The sequence below is a fragment of the Photinus pyralis genome, unplaced genomic scaffold (genome assembly GCF_008802855.1).
Source record: "Photinus pyralis isolate 1611_PpyrPB1 unplaced genomic scaffold, Ppyr1.3 Ppyr1.4_LG4, whole genome shotgun sequence".
Lineage (NCBI taxonomy): Eukaryota > Metazoa > Arthropoda > Insecta > Coleoptera > Lampyridae > Photinus > Photinus pyralis.
This window is the reverse complement of record NW_022170511.1, coordinates 19,992,610-20,012,136: the sequence shown is the minus strand read 5'-3', so window position 1 is coordinate 20,012,136 and position 19,527 is coordinate 19,992,610. Positions and strand designations below refer to the sequence as shown.

The window sequence follows — 19,527 nt, the reverse complement described above, 5'->3', positions numbered from 1 at the left end:
CGGTGGATGCTGTAATGAAATTTACAATTAAAATATGAAACAACTTTACAAAAATAAAATGAACTTACTTTTACAGTGAGATCAAGGGGCTGAGATTGCTCTCCTTGAAGATGATGGATAGTGGGTGACGGAACTTCATTCTGTACAAATAAACAACATTTAGAAAACGAAACTTTAAAAATTAAATAAACTTACTTTCACACAGAGGTCGAGGGGCTGCGACTGCGGATTGTTTGCTATAGCAGCAACGTGATGGGAATTCTACAAAGAAATTTATATTTAGAAATTTATAAGTGTACAAATATTAAAAACTTACCACATTTTGTTGAAGCAGGCGCGTTTGTATTGCCCCAACTGCTTCGCGAAGACGCCTGAAGCGTTCAATGTCTGCGGCGTCGGGAGTTACCTCCCCGGAAGTTACCATTCGGAGCATATAATAATATGCCTCCACCATATCGTCTTCCGACAGAAGACCACTCTCAAAAACACGACACAACAACTTGAAATGGGCGGCCATTGCAGAAATTTATGCACAAAAACTAAACACTCACAATAAAAACACGCAAAGCACGAGAAAACACGTACGTACAGATGTAAGAACGCAAGTAATTTCGAGTCACGAACATAAGCTTTTTTATATCAGGTCAGGTCAGGTAAAACAGAATCCGCCCCCTTCCGAACATTGCCGAACGTTCTATTGTTCGCCTAAAACCGGTTTTACGCTTGATTAAACACGATCTATTGTTTAAAATGCATGACTCATAACCCGCTAAACCTGTTTTCCGCGTGAATAGCCACATCTTTTGTGCTTGGGGCCGCCTTTATGGCACCACATCAATCATTTCTTTTGTTTCTACATCCGGTTACATGGGAAAGCACTTAGTTCACACTGGGCGGATAAGTGCTTTCTTTTTGTTCAGGACACCTGCACAAGTATGACTCTTAACTCGCTAAACCTGTTTGCCGCATGAATAGCCACATCTTTTGTTCTGTGGGTGACTTTATGGCACCACATCAATCAATTTCTATTGTTCGCAATATGACTCATCGATTTGGTATTTTGATTTAATTCGCGATTATAGTGACGTATTAGATTTACAGTTACGCGCAGTTTATAAAAGCTACTGTGTGTGACGACTCGTTCTCATTTGTGTTCAGTTCAGTGTCCAACGTGTTATTGTGTCAGCGTCCAAGTTTATTGCAAAAGTTACAAGTAAGTTCAACCCTCTTTATTTTTCCTAAATTGGTTATTAAATAATTGTAGGAATTTGTTTTCTAATTTTACTTTTTATTACAGATCATGTCTTCATACAGTAAACCTTATTCTCGTCCATCAACAAACCCCAGAGATCCTCGTACTGCTGAAAAGTTGTCGACGACACTCAATTACTACAAGCCTATTGCATCATTGCCAGAATTCTGCTACACAGAGGATGATCACCGAGCATTCGACAGGGATGTTATGAAGGAATACAACATCTCATCTTACAATAATCCAGTGCCCAGACACGAAGATTTCTGTTTATCAACACAAGACCGTAAGCGCATACATAACAAGTTTATGGATAAAGAACGACAGCAATTACTCAGTGAGTCGACATTTAATCTAAATAATAGTGGATCCAAAATCCTGAAAGTGGGTCTAGACGTATTTGAAGATTGCCCCTGTGTCAAGATACAAGGCAAGGATCGGAGCATATATTTTTCAAAGAGTGCATTCGAGAGTTTTTTAAGCGAATTAGAAGACATCGCCGGAGCAGTAAAGTGCGAGGAAGAAGAAGAAACTTTCGATCTAGAAGATTTTCATGTACGGTGCTGCAGAAAATATAAAGCTGCGCGTATCATTTCGAAGAAAGAAATCCACTGTGAACTGTACTTGGGACTCGTCACCCTGGAAAAAGTGATCGCTATGGCAGACTACTTACGTCAGAAGCTTAATTATTTGGGTAATTATTTGGAAGGTAATGATTGTCCTTTCAAAAACTTTGTAGAAAAAGTTGTGGACATTCTGGATAGACGTCAGCAAAAAGATGTGAGTTATAACGATTTGTTAGTAAATTTAACTGATGAACCTTTAGTTATACATGAGTTAGTCCATAAGTATCCGTATTTTGTGATTGATAAGATAGAGGATTATATGCAAACTTATGATGATAGGTTCTTGTACAAATAAATGTAAATAAATATAAATGTAAGTTCTACATTCTTTTAATCAGTTTGGTGTTATACTTCGAGACATTACAATGGAAAATAAATTTCTTCATCCATTTTCCGCTCTTGTAAGTGGCCCAAGCGGGTCGGGAAAGAGTTATTTTATTGTAAACTTTCTAAAAAATATAACAAACATCTGCTCTGTAGTGTTTGAAAAAATAGTTTGGCATTACGGGGAATGGCAGTCATTGTACGAAGATCTAAAAGGTGTTGAATTCCATCAAGGCTTACCCGATATGTCCAGTTTCGACGGCTTAAAACCTGTACTGATAATTATTGATGATTTAATGCGTGAATCAAATGGAGCTATTGTTGACATTTTTACAAAAGGATGTCATCATCGTAACCTCAGTGTTTTCTTTCTAACCCAAAACATATTTCATCAAGGAAAAGGACAGAGAGATATATCTTTAAATGCACACTACATTATTTTATTCAAAAATCCCCGCGATCGGGCACAAATAAAACATTTAACGCGACAAATTTGTCCTGAAAATTCCAAATTTTTAGAAGAAGCGTATAATGATGCAACGTCTAAACCCCACGGATATCTGTTATTCGATTTAAAACAAAGTACACCGGATGTTTTCCGCTATAGAACATCGATATTTGAAGAAGATGGCGCTTGTGTGGTATATATACCGAAAAAGGGTATTAAAGGTTTGAATCTTGAGCAATTGGTACATTCATAATGGTTTCAAAGTTGACGAAACATTCCGAGTTGCTGCGTGCTCTCTCAAATTTGGGATCAAAGGAGCGGTTGGCGTTGATAAAATGTTTGGACGATAATCAAATTGGGTGCATATGTGAGTGTATTTACAACACTTTAAAAGGACAAGTCGATTTGACCGCTGATCAGAAGCGAAGTCTCGCTCGTCATAAAACCATCTTACGGCGTATGGTAACGTCCCGTGAAAAGATAAAAAAGAAGAAACAGATACTAATTCAAAACGGAGGTGCATTCTTGCCATTTGTGCTAGGTCCGTTACTTGGTGGTTTACTCGGAAGTCTTTTTCAATAATCATGGAACACGCAAAGAAAATGTTACTCGTACCGCAGGAAGTTATGCAGCGAATTAAATCAAGTGAAACAAGGAAAGAAGATGTTTTATCGCAAATTGACGACGAAATGTCCCAAGTATTAAATTCTACACAGTCTCCATATGAAAAGTGGCAACAATATTCTCAAGTTTTACAGAAATATTTACATTTTTCGGAACAAATGCGAAAACCTGTAAGCATAGCAATTGAATCGAAGCCTACAGGAATATCAGAAGATGAAATAATAGCTACAGTTCCACAAACTTTTAAGAAAAAAGCCGAAAATTTTCTACGAATACTCAATGCTTCGGGGGATATTTTATGGGACAATAGAGGAATTGTCACAATAAAAGGCGAAGTAATCCCGTCATCGAATATTATCGACTTAATACACGACACAATAAGACCGCGTCAATCAACAAATCCAGAAGGTGGCCGACAGTTTGCAGAATTCGTCAAAGAAATTAATGTTCCTCAAGAATTTATTGGCAAAAAACAAAGTGTTGTAAAAACCGAAGACATTATTTCGAAACGACCAAAAATTACCGTGAATCCCGATCAAGACGTTGCTGCGAAACGGACGAGAAGTGCACTTAAGCAACCGGATACGAGGAAGCGTTCCAAAAGTTCTGGTGGGCTACAGCGAGGTGGATGGAACACCGAAAACCCAAAAATTTCTAAACGATTGCATATTCCCGGATGGAAAACCTTTAAACTTTAAGTAGATGGAAAGCATATATTATGATCCTTCACATCCTGCCGGATTCGGTGGAGTTTCCTCCTTGTCTTCAGCGTTAAAAAATAAATATTCGACCGAAGATGTAAAAGCATGGTTACAAAAACAAGAAGCATATACTGTACACAAACCCATTAAAAGAAAATTTCAGCGAAACAAATACATAGTTAACAATATGTTTGAATTATGGCAGGCCGAACTTTGTGATATGAGAAGCCTAGCGAAAAACAACAGAGGCTATAATTACATACTAACCGTCATTGACGTATTCAGTAAGAAAGCATGGGCAAGACCTCTCAAGCAAAAAACCGCAAATTCTATAATTGAGGCGTTTTCGTCCATTTTTGAAGAATGTGACAATACACCTGAAAATATACAAACTGATAAAGGAAAAGAGTTTGTGGCAGCAAGCGTACAACAATTTTTTAAAAAATACAATATAAATTATTATGTAACCCATAATCCCGACGTAAAAGCTTGCATAATCGAACGGCTGAATCGCACATTAAAGACGAAAATGCACCGCTACTTTACATATAAGAACACATTCAAATACGTGGACGTTCTACAAGATTTGGTGTCTGCATATAACAAATCCTATCATTCTTCGATCAAGATGGCGCCTGATGATGTGAACGAAGAAAACATTTTGAAAGTTTGGCAGAACCTCTACGCGAAGGGTTTTGGTAAAGAAACTCGACCTATATATAAAGTGGGACAACACGTGAGAATCACCAGAACCAAATATCATTTTGAAAAGGGATATGAGAGTAACTTTAGTCAAGAGGTGTTTAAAATTATTAAAGTTATAAAGAGACGTCCGCCTGTGTACAGAATAGTGGATTTAAGCGGTGAAGATATAGAAGGGACTTTTTATGAGGAAGAACTGCAGGCTGTTACGATAGACGAAGATACAGTATTTAAAATTGACGAGATTTTGGAAGAAAAAGGAAGAGGAAAAAACAAAAAATATTTAGTGAAGTGGCGAGGTTATAGTGACAAATTCAATTCTTGGATTTCTGCGGCAGAACTCAAAAACATATAAAAATGGAAGAAGAATTCTACATTACCCTGTCGATTATTTTCCCAACAATACAACTTCACACTTTGTTACACAGTTGCCAAAGCGTATAAGATTAAGTGGTAATTGGTCCGTCGGGATAGCCGAAATACAATATCCTTGTGCGTTTGCGTCAATCAGTGAAACTGACAATTTAATTTACTACAGAGATGCGCCAATAACAGATTTTCCGTTAAATAAAGTTTTAGAAAGTGCAGCGACATTTTTCCGTAATAATCTCGGAACGTCTATGTATAAAAACGGCGGTTGGTACGTGATCAAACTTGATGCTGGTAATTATGAAAACATTGAAGATATTCTTAAAGAAATAAACAATCACGAAAATTTAGGAAAGTTAATCACAATCAAATATTACAAGATCACAAAACGTGTGGCGATCGCATTTAGGACGCCTCTCTCCGTACTGGGATTTTCCCAAAGGTTAGCTTTACAGCTTGGGTATCGTCCAGAACAGAATGTAGTACGCGATTCCATACCCCCGCATCCTGCAAGTATTTGGTCAGGCGTGCCCTCACAGATGTTCATTTATTGTGATATTGTGGAGCCGCAAATCGTAGGAGATGTGTTATCACCACTAATGAGAATAGTTAACATTACCGCCGAAAATTACATTTATGGAAGTCATAAAGATGTAGTGTTTTCACCGTCACACTATATGCCAGTGATGACGAAAGAGTTTGAAAATATCGAAATACATATAAGGACGGATACAGGCGCTCCTATGCCATTCGAGTTTGGAACATTGAGTTTAAAGCTTCATTTTAAGAAATGGACTGCCCATATCAACAATACTACGTAAATCAAGCGGGCTCGGGTATCGGTACGATTTATAGAGGTTCGCCGTACCAAAGAGGTCATGGAATAGGAAGCTGGCTGGGCGGAGTGTTTCGTTCCATATTACCTTTGTTTAAATCGGGAATGCGAGCTGTGGGAAAAGAAGCTTTAAGAACTGGTGCAAATGTACTAGGTGACATAATTGAGGAGAAACCAATTAAACCAGCGTTTCAAGAACGAGTTCAGGAAGCAGGAAGAAACCTTAAACGAAAAGCCGATGACAAAATTGATACATTAATGCGCGGATCTGGTTATAAAAGACCACACATGATCGATTACGGTCAGTTCAAAAGTGCTACGGAGAAGAAAACTACACGTCCGAAAAAAGCTCCTAAACGCAAAGTTGTCAAACCAACATTCAGTGACATTTTCTCAAAGAATGGCATTCCTTCACGCACAGTCATGTGAATGCATCAAATCTGAGTTGGATCTGTTTGCACTTCCTGCAACACAAACCAGTATCGAAGGTGGGGAATGGGTGTTTTACAAGCCTTTATCATCACTATCAGACGAAGCGCCTATTGAATTCGTGGTCCCCGGAAATGGAAATGATTACCTCGATTTAAGCCACACAATGCTCTACGTTACGGCGAAAATTGTAAAACAAGATGACGCGACTTTGGGTGCGGAAGATGTTGTAGCGCCTGTCAACAATTGGCTGCATACGTTGTTCAGTCAAGTGGAAGTATGTTTGAATCAGAAATTAGTGTCACCACCGAGCAATACTTATGCGTATCGTGCATACATTGAAACTCTATTGAATTATGGCTCTGAAGCCAAAGCAACTCATCTGGGGTGTTCACTATGGCACAATGATACTCCGAAGCAAATGGATACATTAACAGCTGATAACAAAGGTTTCGCTATTCGTCAAAATACCACAAAGCTCGGTAAAATGGTGGAAATGGTTGGTCATGTGCACGCGGACTTATTTAATCAAGAAAAGTTTCTCATGAATGGAGTTGAAATGAAAGTAAAATTTGTTCGAACAAGAGACACCTTTAGTTTAATGGCTGCTACTGGTTCAACATACAAAGTGAAAATTGTGGATGCCAGTTTACTGGTTAGAAGAATGAAGATTAATCCTGTAGTTCTTCTTGCGCACACAAAAGCATTAGAAACCACTGCAGCCAAATACCCTATTACTAGATCGGATGTGAAGGTGCTAACGATTCCCGCAGGTGTGCAACGCAAATCATTGGATAATGTCTTCCTTGGACAACTACCAAAACGCTGCATAATTGGTTTTGTGTCCAATAAAGCGTTTAACGGAGAATACGCTTCCAATCCCTTCAACTTTCATCATTACAAGATTAATTATATGTCTCTGTACATTGATGGGCAGCAAATTCCATCAAAACCGTTACAACCAGATTTCACTCAAGAAGGATTATACGTAAGGGCCTACCACACTTTATTTTCTGGAACTGGAATACATTTTTTGAACGAAGGAAATAACGTATCACGTTTAGACTATCCGCACGGATACTGCCTAATGACTTTCGATTTAACGCCGGATTTATCCGCAAACGCCACAACTCATTGGAACTTGGTAAAGAACGGTTCTCTTCGTATCGAAGTTGGTTTCCAAGACGCTCTGACTGAGACGGTGAATTGTCTCGTGTACGCAGAATTTGACAACGTTATTGAAATTGATAAACATCGAAATGTCATCGCAGACTTTAACATTTAAAAAAGTTTCTTTTGACGAGTCCCGGAATACAGTGCGTCACATAATTGCATGGCCACATGCTCATCATCAAGCTAGAAAAGGACCTTGGATGCAGTACGCAAGAGATGCCGCACGTTTCCAAAGACGCATTCATCAACTTGATTACATCATTTCCCCTGTGTTGGAAAAAAAGCTACTGCGCAGCGCATGACAGAAGGGATAAAATTATAATACTTTATTACGGATCCTCAGTTTATTAGAAAATGTTTCATGTGATGGATGCCTACGTTGATTTTCAAGGATTCCGCGGAAGCTTAAAGGAATTCATTCCGAAAGAAATATCTATCGTTTCGTCGGAGGGACCTAGTTGCACAACTCTACTGATGAAACCACCCGTCAATTATACTGTAACATCAGGTATGAAAAAAGAAATCAAATTCTTAGAAGACTGTTATCATGGCTTGAAATGGAATTCCGGGTACATTACGTTCGAGAACTTTGAAGAAGAACTACGCACGTTACTTCAGCCGTTTAATAGAATATACGTAAAGGGAGTGGAGAAACAATACTTGCTAAATTTCCTTGACAAGTTTGTAATTAATTTAGAAGACGTGGGTTGCCCTTCGCTAAAGAAGTTAAAGAAAAGTCATAGCGGTGTAAGGTGCCTCAATCATGCGGAGAACACGCTTATGTGCGCTCAAGAAAATGCATTAATATTACACGAGTGGGCACAAATTGATTCAACAAATGAATACCCTAGAACTTCAACGAGCGTTGAATCTGATTCAGAAGAAGGCTGCGCGTGCTGTTTTCGCATCAGATGAACTTATACGAGCAAGCGTACGTCGGCCATTTGCTGCAATTGTCAATACAGATGTTTCAACACGCACGGGGCAACACTGGAACGGAATTTACATAGATGAAGATGGAAATGGAGAATATTTCGATTCATTCGGACGACCACCTACCGGATTACATTTAAAATTTTTGAAAAAACACGCCCGGAAATTCACCTTTAATTCGCGAGTGCTGCAGCATCCTTTATCAACTTATTGTGGACAATATTGTTTAATGTATTTAGTTTTTAAGTTTAATAATTTATCACTTAAGGAATTTGTAGATATGTTTAATAATGATTTAGAATGTAACGATGATATAATTGATTTATTGTATAATATGACTTTTTATAAGGTGAATCTAATTGATTAATAAAAGTCTAAATGTATTTCCGCATTTTTATTTAAAGGTAGGAAAGTTACAAGAAAGGAACCTACGGTAAGTAAACAATACTGATTGTTATAAAACGTCGCCATCGTCATCTTTAACAAAAGGTCTGCAGAAACAATTAACCCAGAACCTGTACCGCATTCATAGAAAACAGGTAATCCTAGCGTCCCAAAATGGTTTGCTTATTTTTCATTAATTTTGTATTCAAAAATTGTACGATTTAAGAAAAGTAAACAAACTGTACAATATAGGGCCGTTAATGTACATGACCCTCATTTGCATTTCCCGAAATTATGTCTGGCTAAACCCTTATAAGCCACGAAAAATAAAAATTTGTTGGTTATTTTCGTGCGTTCGCCATGGAGGTTCTTCGTGACGCGATTGTGCAGAACATGGAGAGTATGTACCGCGAGATCCGCGAGATCGACATCACGGGGTGTTTGGTGTTTTTGTCGCAGTTAAGTGATTTTAACCCCGCAGTTACACCTACGACAGGTTCAACATTATCCAACATGTGTGAGTTAGTGGTACTCCGTGACAATATAGCTCTAACGGAGCTACCACGCACATTGGAACACCGCATAATGAACAAAAGTCTTATCTACTGCGATCTCCGTGCTAACATTTATACGCTCTCGGAGGAGCTGTGTAATTACATTAGACTATGCGAGAGCACTATGGGAAGTATAATGGACACTATAAACGTCCTGTGTGAGCTGGACGTGTCCGCACCTACGCCCGAAGTGATTGACTTTATGCACAACAATTTAAACATTTCAGTGCACCAGTTCACGGCGGTGGTGAATATGTGGCCGGAACTCTGTGGCTCACGCGTGGAGGCCCTAGTCCAATTATTTAATAAACTTTTTTAATTTAACCTTTATGTCCATATTTAGTTTTTTATGTTTGTAAATACGTACCGTGGATTAGGCCTACAGGGGAACACCACGTTAAAAAAAACGCGCCTTAACTCTACCTCCTGGGTGGTGTGGAAACGGGTTTGTATTGTATATTTTAAATTGTAATTTGCGCTTAATTTTTGATTGTAATGTTTTTTTTTTTGTTAATTGTTGCACCCTAGTAAACATAATTAAAACTTGTTCATTTTCTAACTTCTATTTCAGAATAGGTAAAAGAGGGACGCAATGAGTAAGAGAGAGATAGACGCAGTGAGTAAGAGAGAAAGATAGAAAAAATTTCAAATTTCCCGCCTTTGGCGGCCATTTTGTTTTTCCGCCATTTTGTTTTCAATTAGAGTTACCTGTGTGTGTAATTATTACATATGTGTAATTATTCTTGATTATACGATCAATTTAAATTAATCGATAAATTAATTAGATCAATCAAACCGCGAATTAAATTAATCGGACAGCGGATTAAATTAATCAAATCCACAAATTAAATTAATTAGAGGAAATTCCGAGAAATCAAACCGCGAATTAAATTAATTGGACCGCGGATTAAATTAATCAAACCGCGAATCAAATTAATTAGATCAATCAAACCCCGAATTAAATTAATTAGATCAATCAAAACGACGATTAAATTAATCAAGCCGCGAATTAAATTAATCGATTACGTCATCGCTCTTATCAAATGTCAATAAAGACCAAAATCCCACAGTTTTTAATCAATTAATCAAATCAAACTCCAAATTTCCCCCCTCCACCCTCGAAAACACCCCTCGTCCACGGGGGCGAACCCGCGAATCAATTTAATTGACCTTGATTGACCCCGCGAATAAAATCCAAGATGGCGGCAAAGTGCACGACTTCTACTTACGTGTAATTGCGATTGGTTTGCGCACATACCTGAAATTGTCATAGTATTGTTACGATTAGTAATTTCGATCAGATTACCAGAGCAGTCTTATTGTGCCACTTCTCTAAATTTTTCCAAATGCACTCCTCCAAGTGCATATTTGGTATAACAACATCGGGGACCATGGAGTGAAGCTTTTGCTTTAAAGTAAAGCGGAATTTCAAAAACAACCTGCTAGTTACTTTTTGCGACATGGAAAACATGTTTAACACTTTATCCACGTCTGACTGTTAAGAGAAAGGCTAAAAGACGACAATCGAAATATAAATATAAATAGAAATTTACACTATTTAATTCACAGAGAATAATTTGAATAGAATTTAAATAACCCGAAAAGCATTTTTTAATAGCTTTGTATAAATTACATTTATATTTTATCCATTCCAAGAACATTCTTACAGTAACCGTATAAATAGTTTCGGTTTCTTAGACTATTTATTACTGTGGGCATTATCTTGTGGTTTAATTGAATTTATGATTGATTTTAGATTATTGGACGCAAAAAACCATTTAAAATATTTATGTTGTGCAAAAATCGAAAGCAGTAAGGCAACTTCATGTCGAGATAGGTACTACTACTTAGGTTTTGTACACTCACAACTAACAGACTTTTTGGACCGGGCGTTCCCAACAACATTGATGCACAAATAACGATTTTGGCTTTTTGGCCGACAACATTGTAATGGAGGAAGGAATAATATTTGATGTAACATCATCATTACGATAGGCCGGCGGACAAACGGACGAGTTTTAGAGTTTCCACTTGGTTTCCAACATGATCTATATCAGCAATAGGTACATAATTAGAACAAAGGCTTTATTTTCTTGTTTCCGGTGGCATCGTCCTTCGAATTACATACGTATCTAATAAAAATGGAAAGTACTTCGTAACAATTTACTGTCGAATTCGTTATTGACTAATTGATTTTAAAATACGGGCACTTCTAAATCGAACCTATTTTTAATTCCTTTATCTTCATCTTATTCCAATTCAGTTGGGCATTTCTGTAAATGTTGATTTAATTAAATCAGACTTGCACTTGCTAAGTTATAAGAATTCTACTTATCGTCCGTCATGTTTGAAATAGTTTCGAGGGGAGGTCGGGGGAATAAAAATGTGAACGCATTTGCAACATTAGCCGATAAAAAATCAGTTAGTTTCATAATGGAAAATAATAGAAGCATAACTTCCGCAAGTCTCACTATACGATATTCTGCGCAAAATTGAATAACCCATAGATGCCATCGGGTTTGCCCAGAAAACGTAAGCAACTTATTCCTAATCCTATTCGTTATTTTGAACGAGGAAGAGATAATTGTGGTCCACTTTTACCAGTCGCAGCAGTAAGAGAGGTGAGTGGTTATTTTGGTAAATTGGTATATGTAACAAGTTTTTCTGCGGATGCATTAAATATTAGCCTGCGAGCTGTTACTTTTATTTCACAAATTTCTAAATTGGGCAAACCTCTAGAAAGTCGTAAAAAACAAGGCATTGTAAGAAACACGTTAGTAATGTTAATGGTTTCACTCCATCTACGACTGTGCAAATATTATATTATATTAAATGAATCCTTTTTGCAAGTTAATCCAAGAAAAAGAGTTACCCAATATTGTACAAGAGTCAATTTTTTAGATGCGTACGTAAAAAATATTCAATCTGAAACGACGCCAATATGTAAGTCATAGCAAGACAGTGCAAAAAGCGTAAAAAAATTTAAGACATGCCAAAAACGAGAATGGGTTTATTGCGGAGCATCTTTAATTTTTACTACAAAAACAAATGATGCAGATTACCATGTAAAACTTCACGACATAGACAACCTGTACAAATAAATAACGAAACATTCTTTAAGTAATTGGTCAATAGAAGTTGTTGATGTAATGGGTATTCTATCCACAATGCAGCCCTGTCTGTAGGGCTGCCTACATACGTATTTCCTACCATTTTTTGCATGATGCTATGTAAACATACTGAAGGAATAATAACCCGACGATGTGGAAAAATCCTATACCATTGTTTATAAAGTATTTAAACAATGCCTATACGGATTATGTAAAAAAACGATTCCCAACTTATCTTCTTAAAACAAATAAAGATCTGGCTGTCATATTAATTTGAATATTGTTGCTTTGGCTTCACACCAAATATATCTCTTAAGCTCCTTTAACTGTTACCGGCACTATACCATGTGGAAATATCAACTTTTACTTTAGTTGAATATATCGCACACAAACGAAAATTAGAATACGGAAGTCAAACCGATAATAATGAAATTAATTAATATGACAGGCAGATCTACATTTGTTGTAGGTAGTTATTTTGGTTGCATAAAGTTAGGCGTCCTTCAGAAGACTTTTTATCCTATAGGAAGTCCCTATGTCTACTTCTACATGAATATGACTGTATATACATATATGTAAGCAGAAATGTAACAAAAATTAAATTAAATTTGGGAAAGACAAATCAAATTTCATTTAAGTACATCCCAAATACGAGACTATGGATCAACCACTGTACTATATATATAACTTAAATTGCACTTACAATTTCCCAGGCTCTTTAACTAACAAGGAATACAAACGAATCCATCTGGCTATATCCTGCACATTGTTACCTAGTCCCTAATGGCATGGACTAGTTATTATCTGCTACTGAGAGAGCTGCTTGGAACATCTTTTTATAACACCCCGAACTGCTTGAAGTGGGAATATAAGATTTTACAAAAGCAAGAAAATATGCATACGCATGTGTATAGTATCGGCCAAAGCAAGAAATGATATATCAAATTTAAAATACCTCGACTTTTATCTATAATTCCGTAAGTAAATAAACGTTCAATGGACCCAGCGCAATCGCATCGGCCATCGGCTATAAAATAGGCAGCAAGAAGAGTCAGTGAAGGAACACAAACTGTTCAGGAAGCAAATGAATTCGATTTTACTTCTAATTGATCTAGTTGATCTTTCCCTTCAGTGTTTCGAAATTGTTGCAACTTTTGCTACATTTCGTACAAGATAAAGACTTGATGTATGGGGGTAGGTACACCGACAATACATGCCAGCGATAAAAGAAGACATCTGCCCTTTTGTAAGAATATCATTTCTTAAATACAGTCGATTCTGCTTAATTGAACCAAACTAATAGATTAATTAATCGTTTAATTGGAACAACATTTCGCGTAATAGAGACCTCAGCCGACATGAGACTAATTAAGTATTGGTAAGTACTGACATGGCGGTAGGTTGCGTGCGTCGCCTATTTAAATTCTGAAGTCTCCTAAAATTTTGCCATTCGGTGAACATTCGGTAAATGCCGAGGTAATTTTTTTCTGGTAAATCTTTTTATGTCGACTAGCTCACCCCCATACGGGCTCGGGGCTTTGATATTAAATGGTCAGCTCGTAAGAGGTTTCATCTTGTGATCATAGTACTTACAGGTAGGTATACAGTGTGTTCCAAATCGGGTGGGATTGCATGGGTAACTTTGTTATTATTAAAGATAGAGAATGGGGAATGTTTTGCAGTTCTGGATGCTTATTTAAAATTTCCTTATGGAAATTCAAAATGTCGCATAGGTTCGACGTAAATTCAAAAAAACTAAAATTGGTCATTTCCTTGAATGTCCTATATCATCGAAAGTATAAGAGATATAAAAAACAGTTTTATATAAAAGTCTTTGATACGCTTAATTTAGAATTGATGTCAAAAAAAAATTCAAGATGGCCACTTTTGAGGAACATTTACCAACTTCCTAAAGTTAAATGGGCGCCATATTAGATTTTTAGATTACTTGATAGATTTTTAAATTCTCTTTTCAACGAACTATTATAACATAATATTGAAAATAAGATACCAGTTATATTAACGGTTTTTGTATTTTAATCAAGTAGCCTGTGACGAATAAAAAAAAACAAAACGAAATCTATTCGAGGCAACAAAACAATGAAAATAATTACACCAGATGTTTAAAATACTGGCCATTATTAGTGAAACACACTTCAAGACAGTTTAGTTTAGGCAACGTGTTGCCATTGATGATTATTATTATTGTAGTGGTAGCTACTTTCACTTTACTTTTATTTTTTAATTAAGTACTTACTTTTATAATTTAATGTACTGTACATAATTCGTGAATTGTGACCTGAGCAGCCAGTTTGTTGGTAGGTAGCATAAACTAACCCTTCCTTCGAAACATACGTTGTCGAGAAAAATCCTTTAAGGAAGTTTATTGGAGAATTTGTAAATAATGGTGAGCAGTTAAAGATCCATCGAAGATTACCGGTCCAATTACATGACTTCCCATTATGCCATAAAATACATTAATTTAAAAAAATATTACTTGATTTCGGCGTGAATCTACAACATGTAGGTTTTCCTGTGACGAGTAGTGTTCATAATGTCGATACACTTCGCAGTTAGAAAAATAAGATTTATCTGTCCATATACTCGGACTGGTAAAACTGTTAGTTTAGATATTCTTGCGGATAAACCACCTACAAAATGTGACCTGGGACAATGCTTCAATGGTAATACATTGTGTAAAATAAAGCGAAGTGTCTTGAAATGTCTTTAACTGGATAATGGCATTACTTTTTTCGAGGGAATAGTTTGTAGTTATACCACCATTTCTAGGTATGTAAGTATGGATAATAAGTCAATAAGTGATGTTATAAAAATATAATTTTTCTAGACCGCTTATATAAAATTTTGGAGGGAGTTGTAATGCCCAAACCCCCCTCTCATTATTGCGTCCCTGATTTTTTTAAACATCTGATGTAATTATTTTCATTGTTTTGTTGCCTCGAATAGATGTTGTTTTGTTTTTTTTAATTCATCACAGCCTACTTGATTAAAATATAAAAACCGTTGATATAGCTGGTATCTTATTTTCTATCTTATGTTATGATGGCTCGTTGAAAAGAGAATTAAAAAATCTATCAAGTAATCTAAAAATGCCATATGGCGCCTATTTAACTTTAGGAAGTTGGTAAATGTTCCTCAAAAATAGCCATCTTGAATTTTTTTTGACATCAATTCTAAATTAAACGTATCAAAGACAGTAACTTTTATATAAAACTTTTTGTTACATCTCTTATACTTTCGATGATATAAGACATTCAAGGAAATGACCAATTTTAGTTTTCTTGAATTTACGTCGAACCTATGCGACATTTTGAATTTCCAAAAGGAAATTTTAAATAAGCATCTAAAACTGCAAAACATTGCCCATTTAACCAATTCTCTATCCTTAATAATAACAAAGTACCCATGCAATCCTACCCGATGTGGGACACACTGTATACGCAATCCATAAATTAAACAACTCATTTTTCCATTCAACCGCAAAGTAAACTTCTAAAGTTGCTCATTGTTTTAAAAAATCGGAAGTTTCCTTACTAGTTTTCTTTGCAGCTATATTTGCTTCAGTTGTAGATGAATTTTATCAAAATCACCGTCCTAAGAACACGACATCGTCTCTCATTTTTTAAAAACTCAAGTTTTGTTGGTAGTTCTGATTACACCCGCAATATTCTGCAGTTCTCGACAGGTTCCGTAAGGTTACAGAAAAAATCATGGTCATAAATGAAAATTCAAGTTTTTACAAATTCAAATGCACCAGATTTTATCCGACAGGGAGATGCAGACACTTTTTTGTCGTATTCAAAAACAGTTCGAGGGGTTTGTTTTTAATCACACAACAAACAGTGGTTTAACAACCTGTTGTTATCGCAATGAAAAATATACCCTGTTTAATTTGGAACTTCGACGTTTAGTTCTTCATTTTCATGAAAACATTTACTTCCTCGTGTGAACATTTTTTTTCTTGACAGAATTGGATATTAAAACTTACGGGAATTAGAAAACAAAAACACTCATATAAGATTTGCACAAGAAAATAGATTAACCAATATTTCCTTCAAATAAAAAATGAAGTATGTCGGTGTTTTTCATGGCGTGCTTGAGTTTCAATGCTAAAGGGCATTAAAAATTGGCAGACTCCTCCTAAAGCTTTATGCATAGAAACGCAACAGATGTCGCCAGTCTCCCTATTCCTACAACAGTGTTAAAGCTGCTCCTGCCGTCCTTGCGACCTTGCAGTCTATTTGATGTTTTACCCTTTCGGAGAGTGGAGTTGTAATGACTATCTATAAATAGTGAATTTTTAGACTATATCCTTGTAGAACAACTGAATTGAATAGATTATAAGTAGTTCTGAGATTAGACACAAATCTCTAATGTTAATACTCACCAGACGCTTACATACCAAATGCTATCTGGAGTATATTCACATCTGTGGCTCTATCAAAGAGTGTGAACGGAAAACTCACGGAAGCTTTTGGCCTACGTGTATAGGGTGAAACGAACTGATACTAATTCGACGCACACTCTACCTCTAAGGAACCCACGTTTTTGCCCATCTCCTTCAATTATCCAATTTAATTCCCTAATTGGTTACTTCAGACTAAACTCTTGATCTATGTCTCAGTAGGTTAGTGCGGTTAGTGTCACGAGTTCAAATTGAACCGATAGTCATTTATAGGTCAACAATAATTAATTATTTATTGATAAGGGTAGCTACATTCTCGACGGTTACAAAGCAAATAGGTAAAAAGTGCCATTGTCGTTGTCGCACTTTAAAATCCAATTCGCGGTTAGTATCTGAAATAACCGTTGCGCCTTTTAGTCGGCGCTGCCGTAGTTTTCGATTTTCCGTTTTACAAACAAGAGTTTCCGTACAGTAGGTTACATTCGGTGAATCGGTGATGTGTAGTTTTTTTCCAAAAAAGCTTTACCCGAATGTCTGCACGTTTCAGTAGTATGGTAATGAAGTGAGCGATGTGAAAACTTAAAATACGGCGGTTTCGCTAAATTAAAGCAATAATTAAAAGTATTTTGATGTGCGTGTTGATTATGTATGCGCAAATATATGTAAAAATGCGTTTCTTTTACGAACACTGCACTCGCTTAACGAATTTTGAGTGTTTAGTTTTTAAAAAATAATTAACAACATGCCAAATAAATTGCGACACATCGATTCGGGTTAATTTGAAATTTAAGTGAAAAATGATCGGTAATGTTAAATGTGTTTGGTAAACTTGAAATGCACGTTTTTGTATTGCTAAGATGACAGGCATATGTAGAGCCTCTTAGTAAACCAAAATGCCCGGTGGACGTAGGGGCCTCGTGGCCCCTCAAAATACCTTCCTTGAAAACATCATTCGAAGATCCAATTCGCAACGTAAGTGAATTTTGTATTACTCCTATTTTAACAAGTTTAATCGATATAGTATTAACGACGATAGTTTGATATGTTTAGCCCAGTGTCTGAAAAGCTCTCATGACCGACAGACCACAGAAAACTTGACTTTTTGCTTCTTTGCCAAGGTTATCAGTGCAATAGTGCAATGTCTAGACATACAAGTAACTAGATCGATAATTTGCATTTTCACCACCCACAAACATTACCTAACCCATTTTCTTTTATGTTAACCATCTTATTGATCGTTTCCCATTTATAAGGTTTCTTCTACTTACAATACGGGTACCACCACTCATTGCCATACGTAGTTGCAATTGCTCGGACACATTAATGTGAAAGTCAAAAATGAGAAGACATGGTTCACTTTATTACTTCATTAAGGCATAGAATTTGCATAGGTATGCGTTACGAGATGATAAACGATAAGGACCAGTAAAAAGAAGTACGCCTATAATTTGCGGAAGCGTTTCACATTATGGATCATTGGACCAAACTTAATTTTCCTACAAATGTCTAAAACGAGGCAAATATCAGTCGTTTAAAAAGTTGAAAGGCCTGTGATCAAATATATCGAAGGTAGGGCTCACAATTCCCTTTGTGACCGTATGAAAAATGCTTGCGTGCACAATAAATACTCGTGCAACCAATTCTATAAAAGTAATTGTAAATTTCGCAATGCATTTGTGAGCGAATTAGCATTTACACATATACCAGTGAAGAACACGGACATCATAGTCTCAGCGTGGCCAAAATGTTACCAATATCGATGTGGAACTTTATGAAATCAAACACTGACTTTTTTGTAGTAAATTGTTTTACTTTTAGGGATTTCGTCATTAAAATTTTCTGTAAAAAAATGTGTCGCACGGAGAATAGTGTTCGTCTGCCAATTTCAAATCATCCTCCAATTACCCATGTATTCCACACGTTCCCAATTCCAAGAGCACCGGTTAATAATCCTCTGTGAATACCTCGAATACGTTTTCTTATATTTGGAAAGGTTAAAAACTTGGAACGATTATAGTATAATTAACAAGGCTTCTATTATTAACCTGCAAAAAAAGGCGTTAACTAGTAGTTTCAAAGGTATTTTTAAAAACATTCGTAAGAATATTTCCGAAACGGTTTTTAAAGAAACTTCTAAGGTATTTAAGACAAGAGAACATTTATCAGAAGATTTCGTACGAGCTTGCCAAAAAGACTATGTTTTTAGTAGAGTAATATCTACAGAGCCGAATTTGACCTTTATTTTGGGAGTTATTGCGTGTTCTGCTACAGATAGACGTATCAGGCCAACATTTCTGCGAGTGCTAGAACAAAAAGTAATTAGTGATTAATTAAGACCCAATTTAGTGCCTCAAGTCGAAACTCAGCTAGCTATATATATGGAAGATAAACAATACAGTTTAAGATATTTGCATTAGAAACTGTAACCCTATTGACAAATACATCGTTCACACGATTTATGATTTGCGGATATTGCCCTGTTACCTACTAGGACGTCTTCCAATAAGAAGAATAGGAAAAGGAATTTTTCTAAAAAGCCTTTTTCGGAGGGGACCTTAAAAGCGTTTTTAAGAAAATTTCAAGAAAACGTAAACACTTTCTGAATCTGCAGAGTACGTCTCTAACGAGGTCATTAAA

The 19,527-nt window shown here is 36.3% G+C and overlaps 2 protein-coding genes across 2 annotated transcripts in view; both read left to right on the top strand.

Moving 5' to 3' along the window:
• The window catches only part of LOC116168985 (tyrocidine synthase 2-like), a 4,230-nt gene extending 1,321 nt beyond the window's left edge, over positions 1-2,909 (top strand). Inside the window, exons 5-6 of the mRNA XM_031485016.1 lie at positions 1,102-1,213; positions 1,298-2,909. Of these exons, the coding sequence (XP_031340876.1) occupies positions 1,102-1,213; positions 1,298-2,173 (988 nt within the window). The 3' untranslated portion in view covers positions 2,174-2,909. The remainder of the gene's footprint in view (positions 1-1,101; positions 1,214-1,297) is intronic.
• Positions 2,910-17,288: 14,379 nt separating this feature from the next.
• Positions 17,289-19,527, top strand: part of LOC116168146 (potassium voltage-gated channel protein eag-like) — a 99,028-nt gene continuing 96,789 nt past the window's right edge. The window contains exon 1 of the mRNA XM_031483815.1: positions 17,289-17,862. Within this exon, the coding sequence (XP_031339675.1) occupies positions 17,784-17,862 (79 nt within the window). The 5' untranslated portion in view covers positions 17,289-17,783. The remainder of the gene's footprint in view (positions 17,863-19,527) is intronic.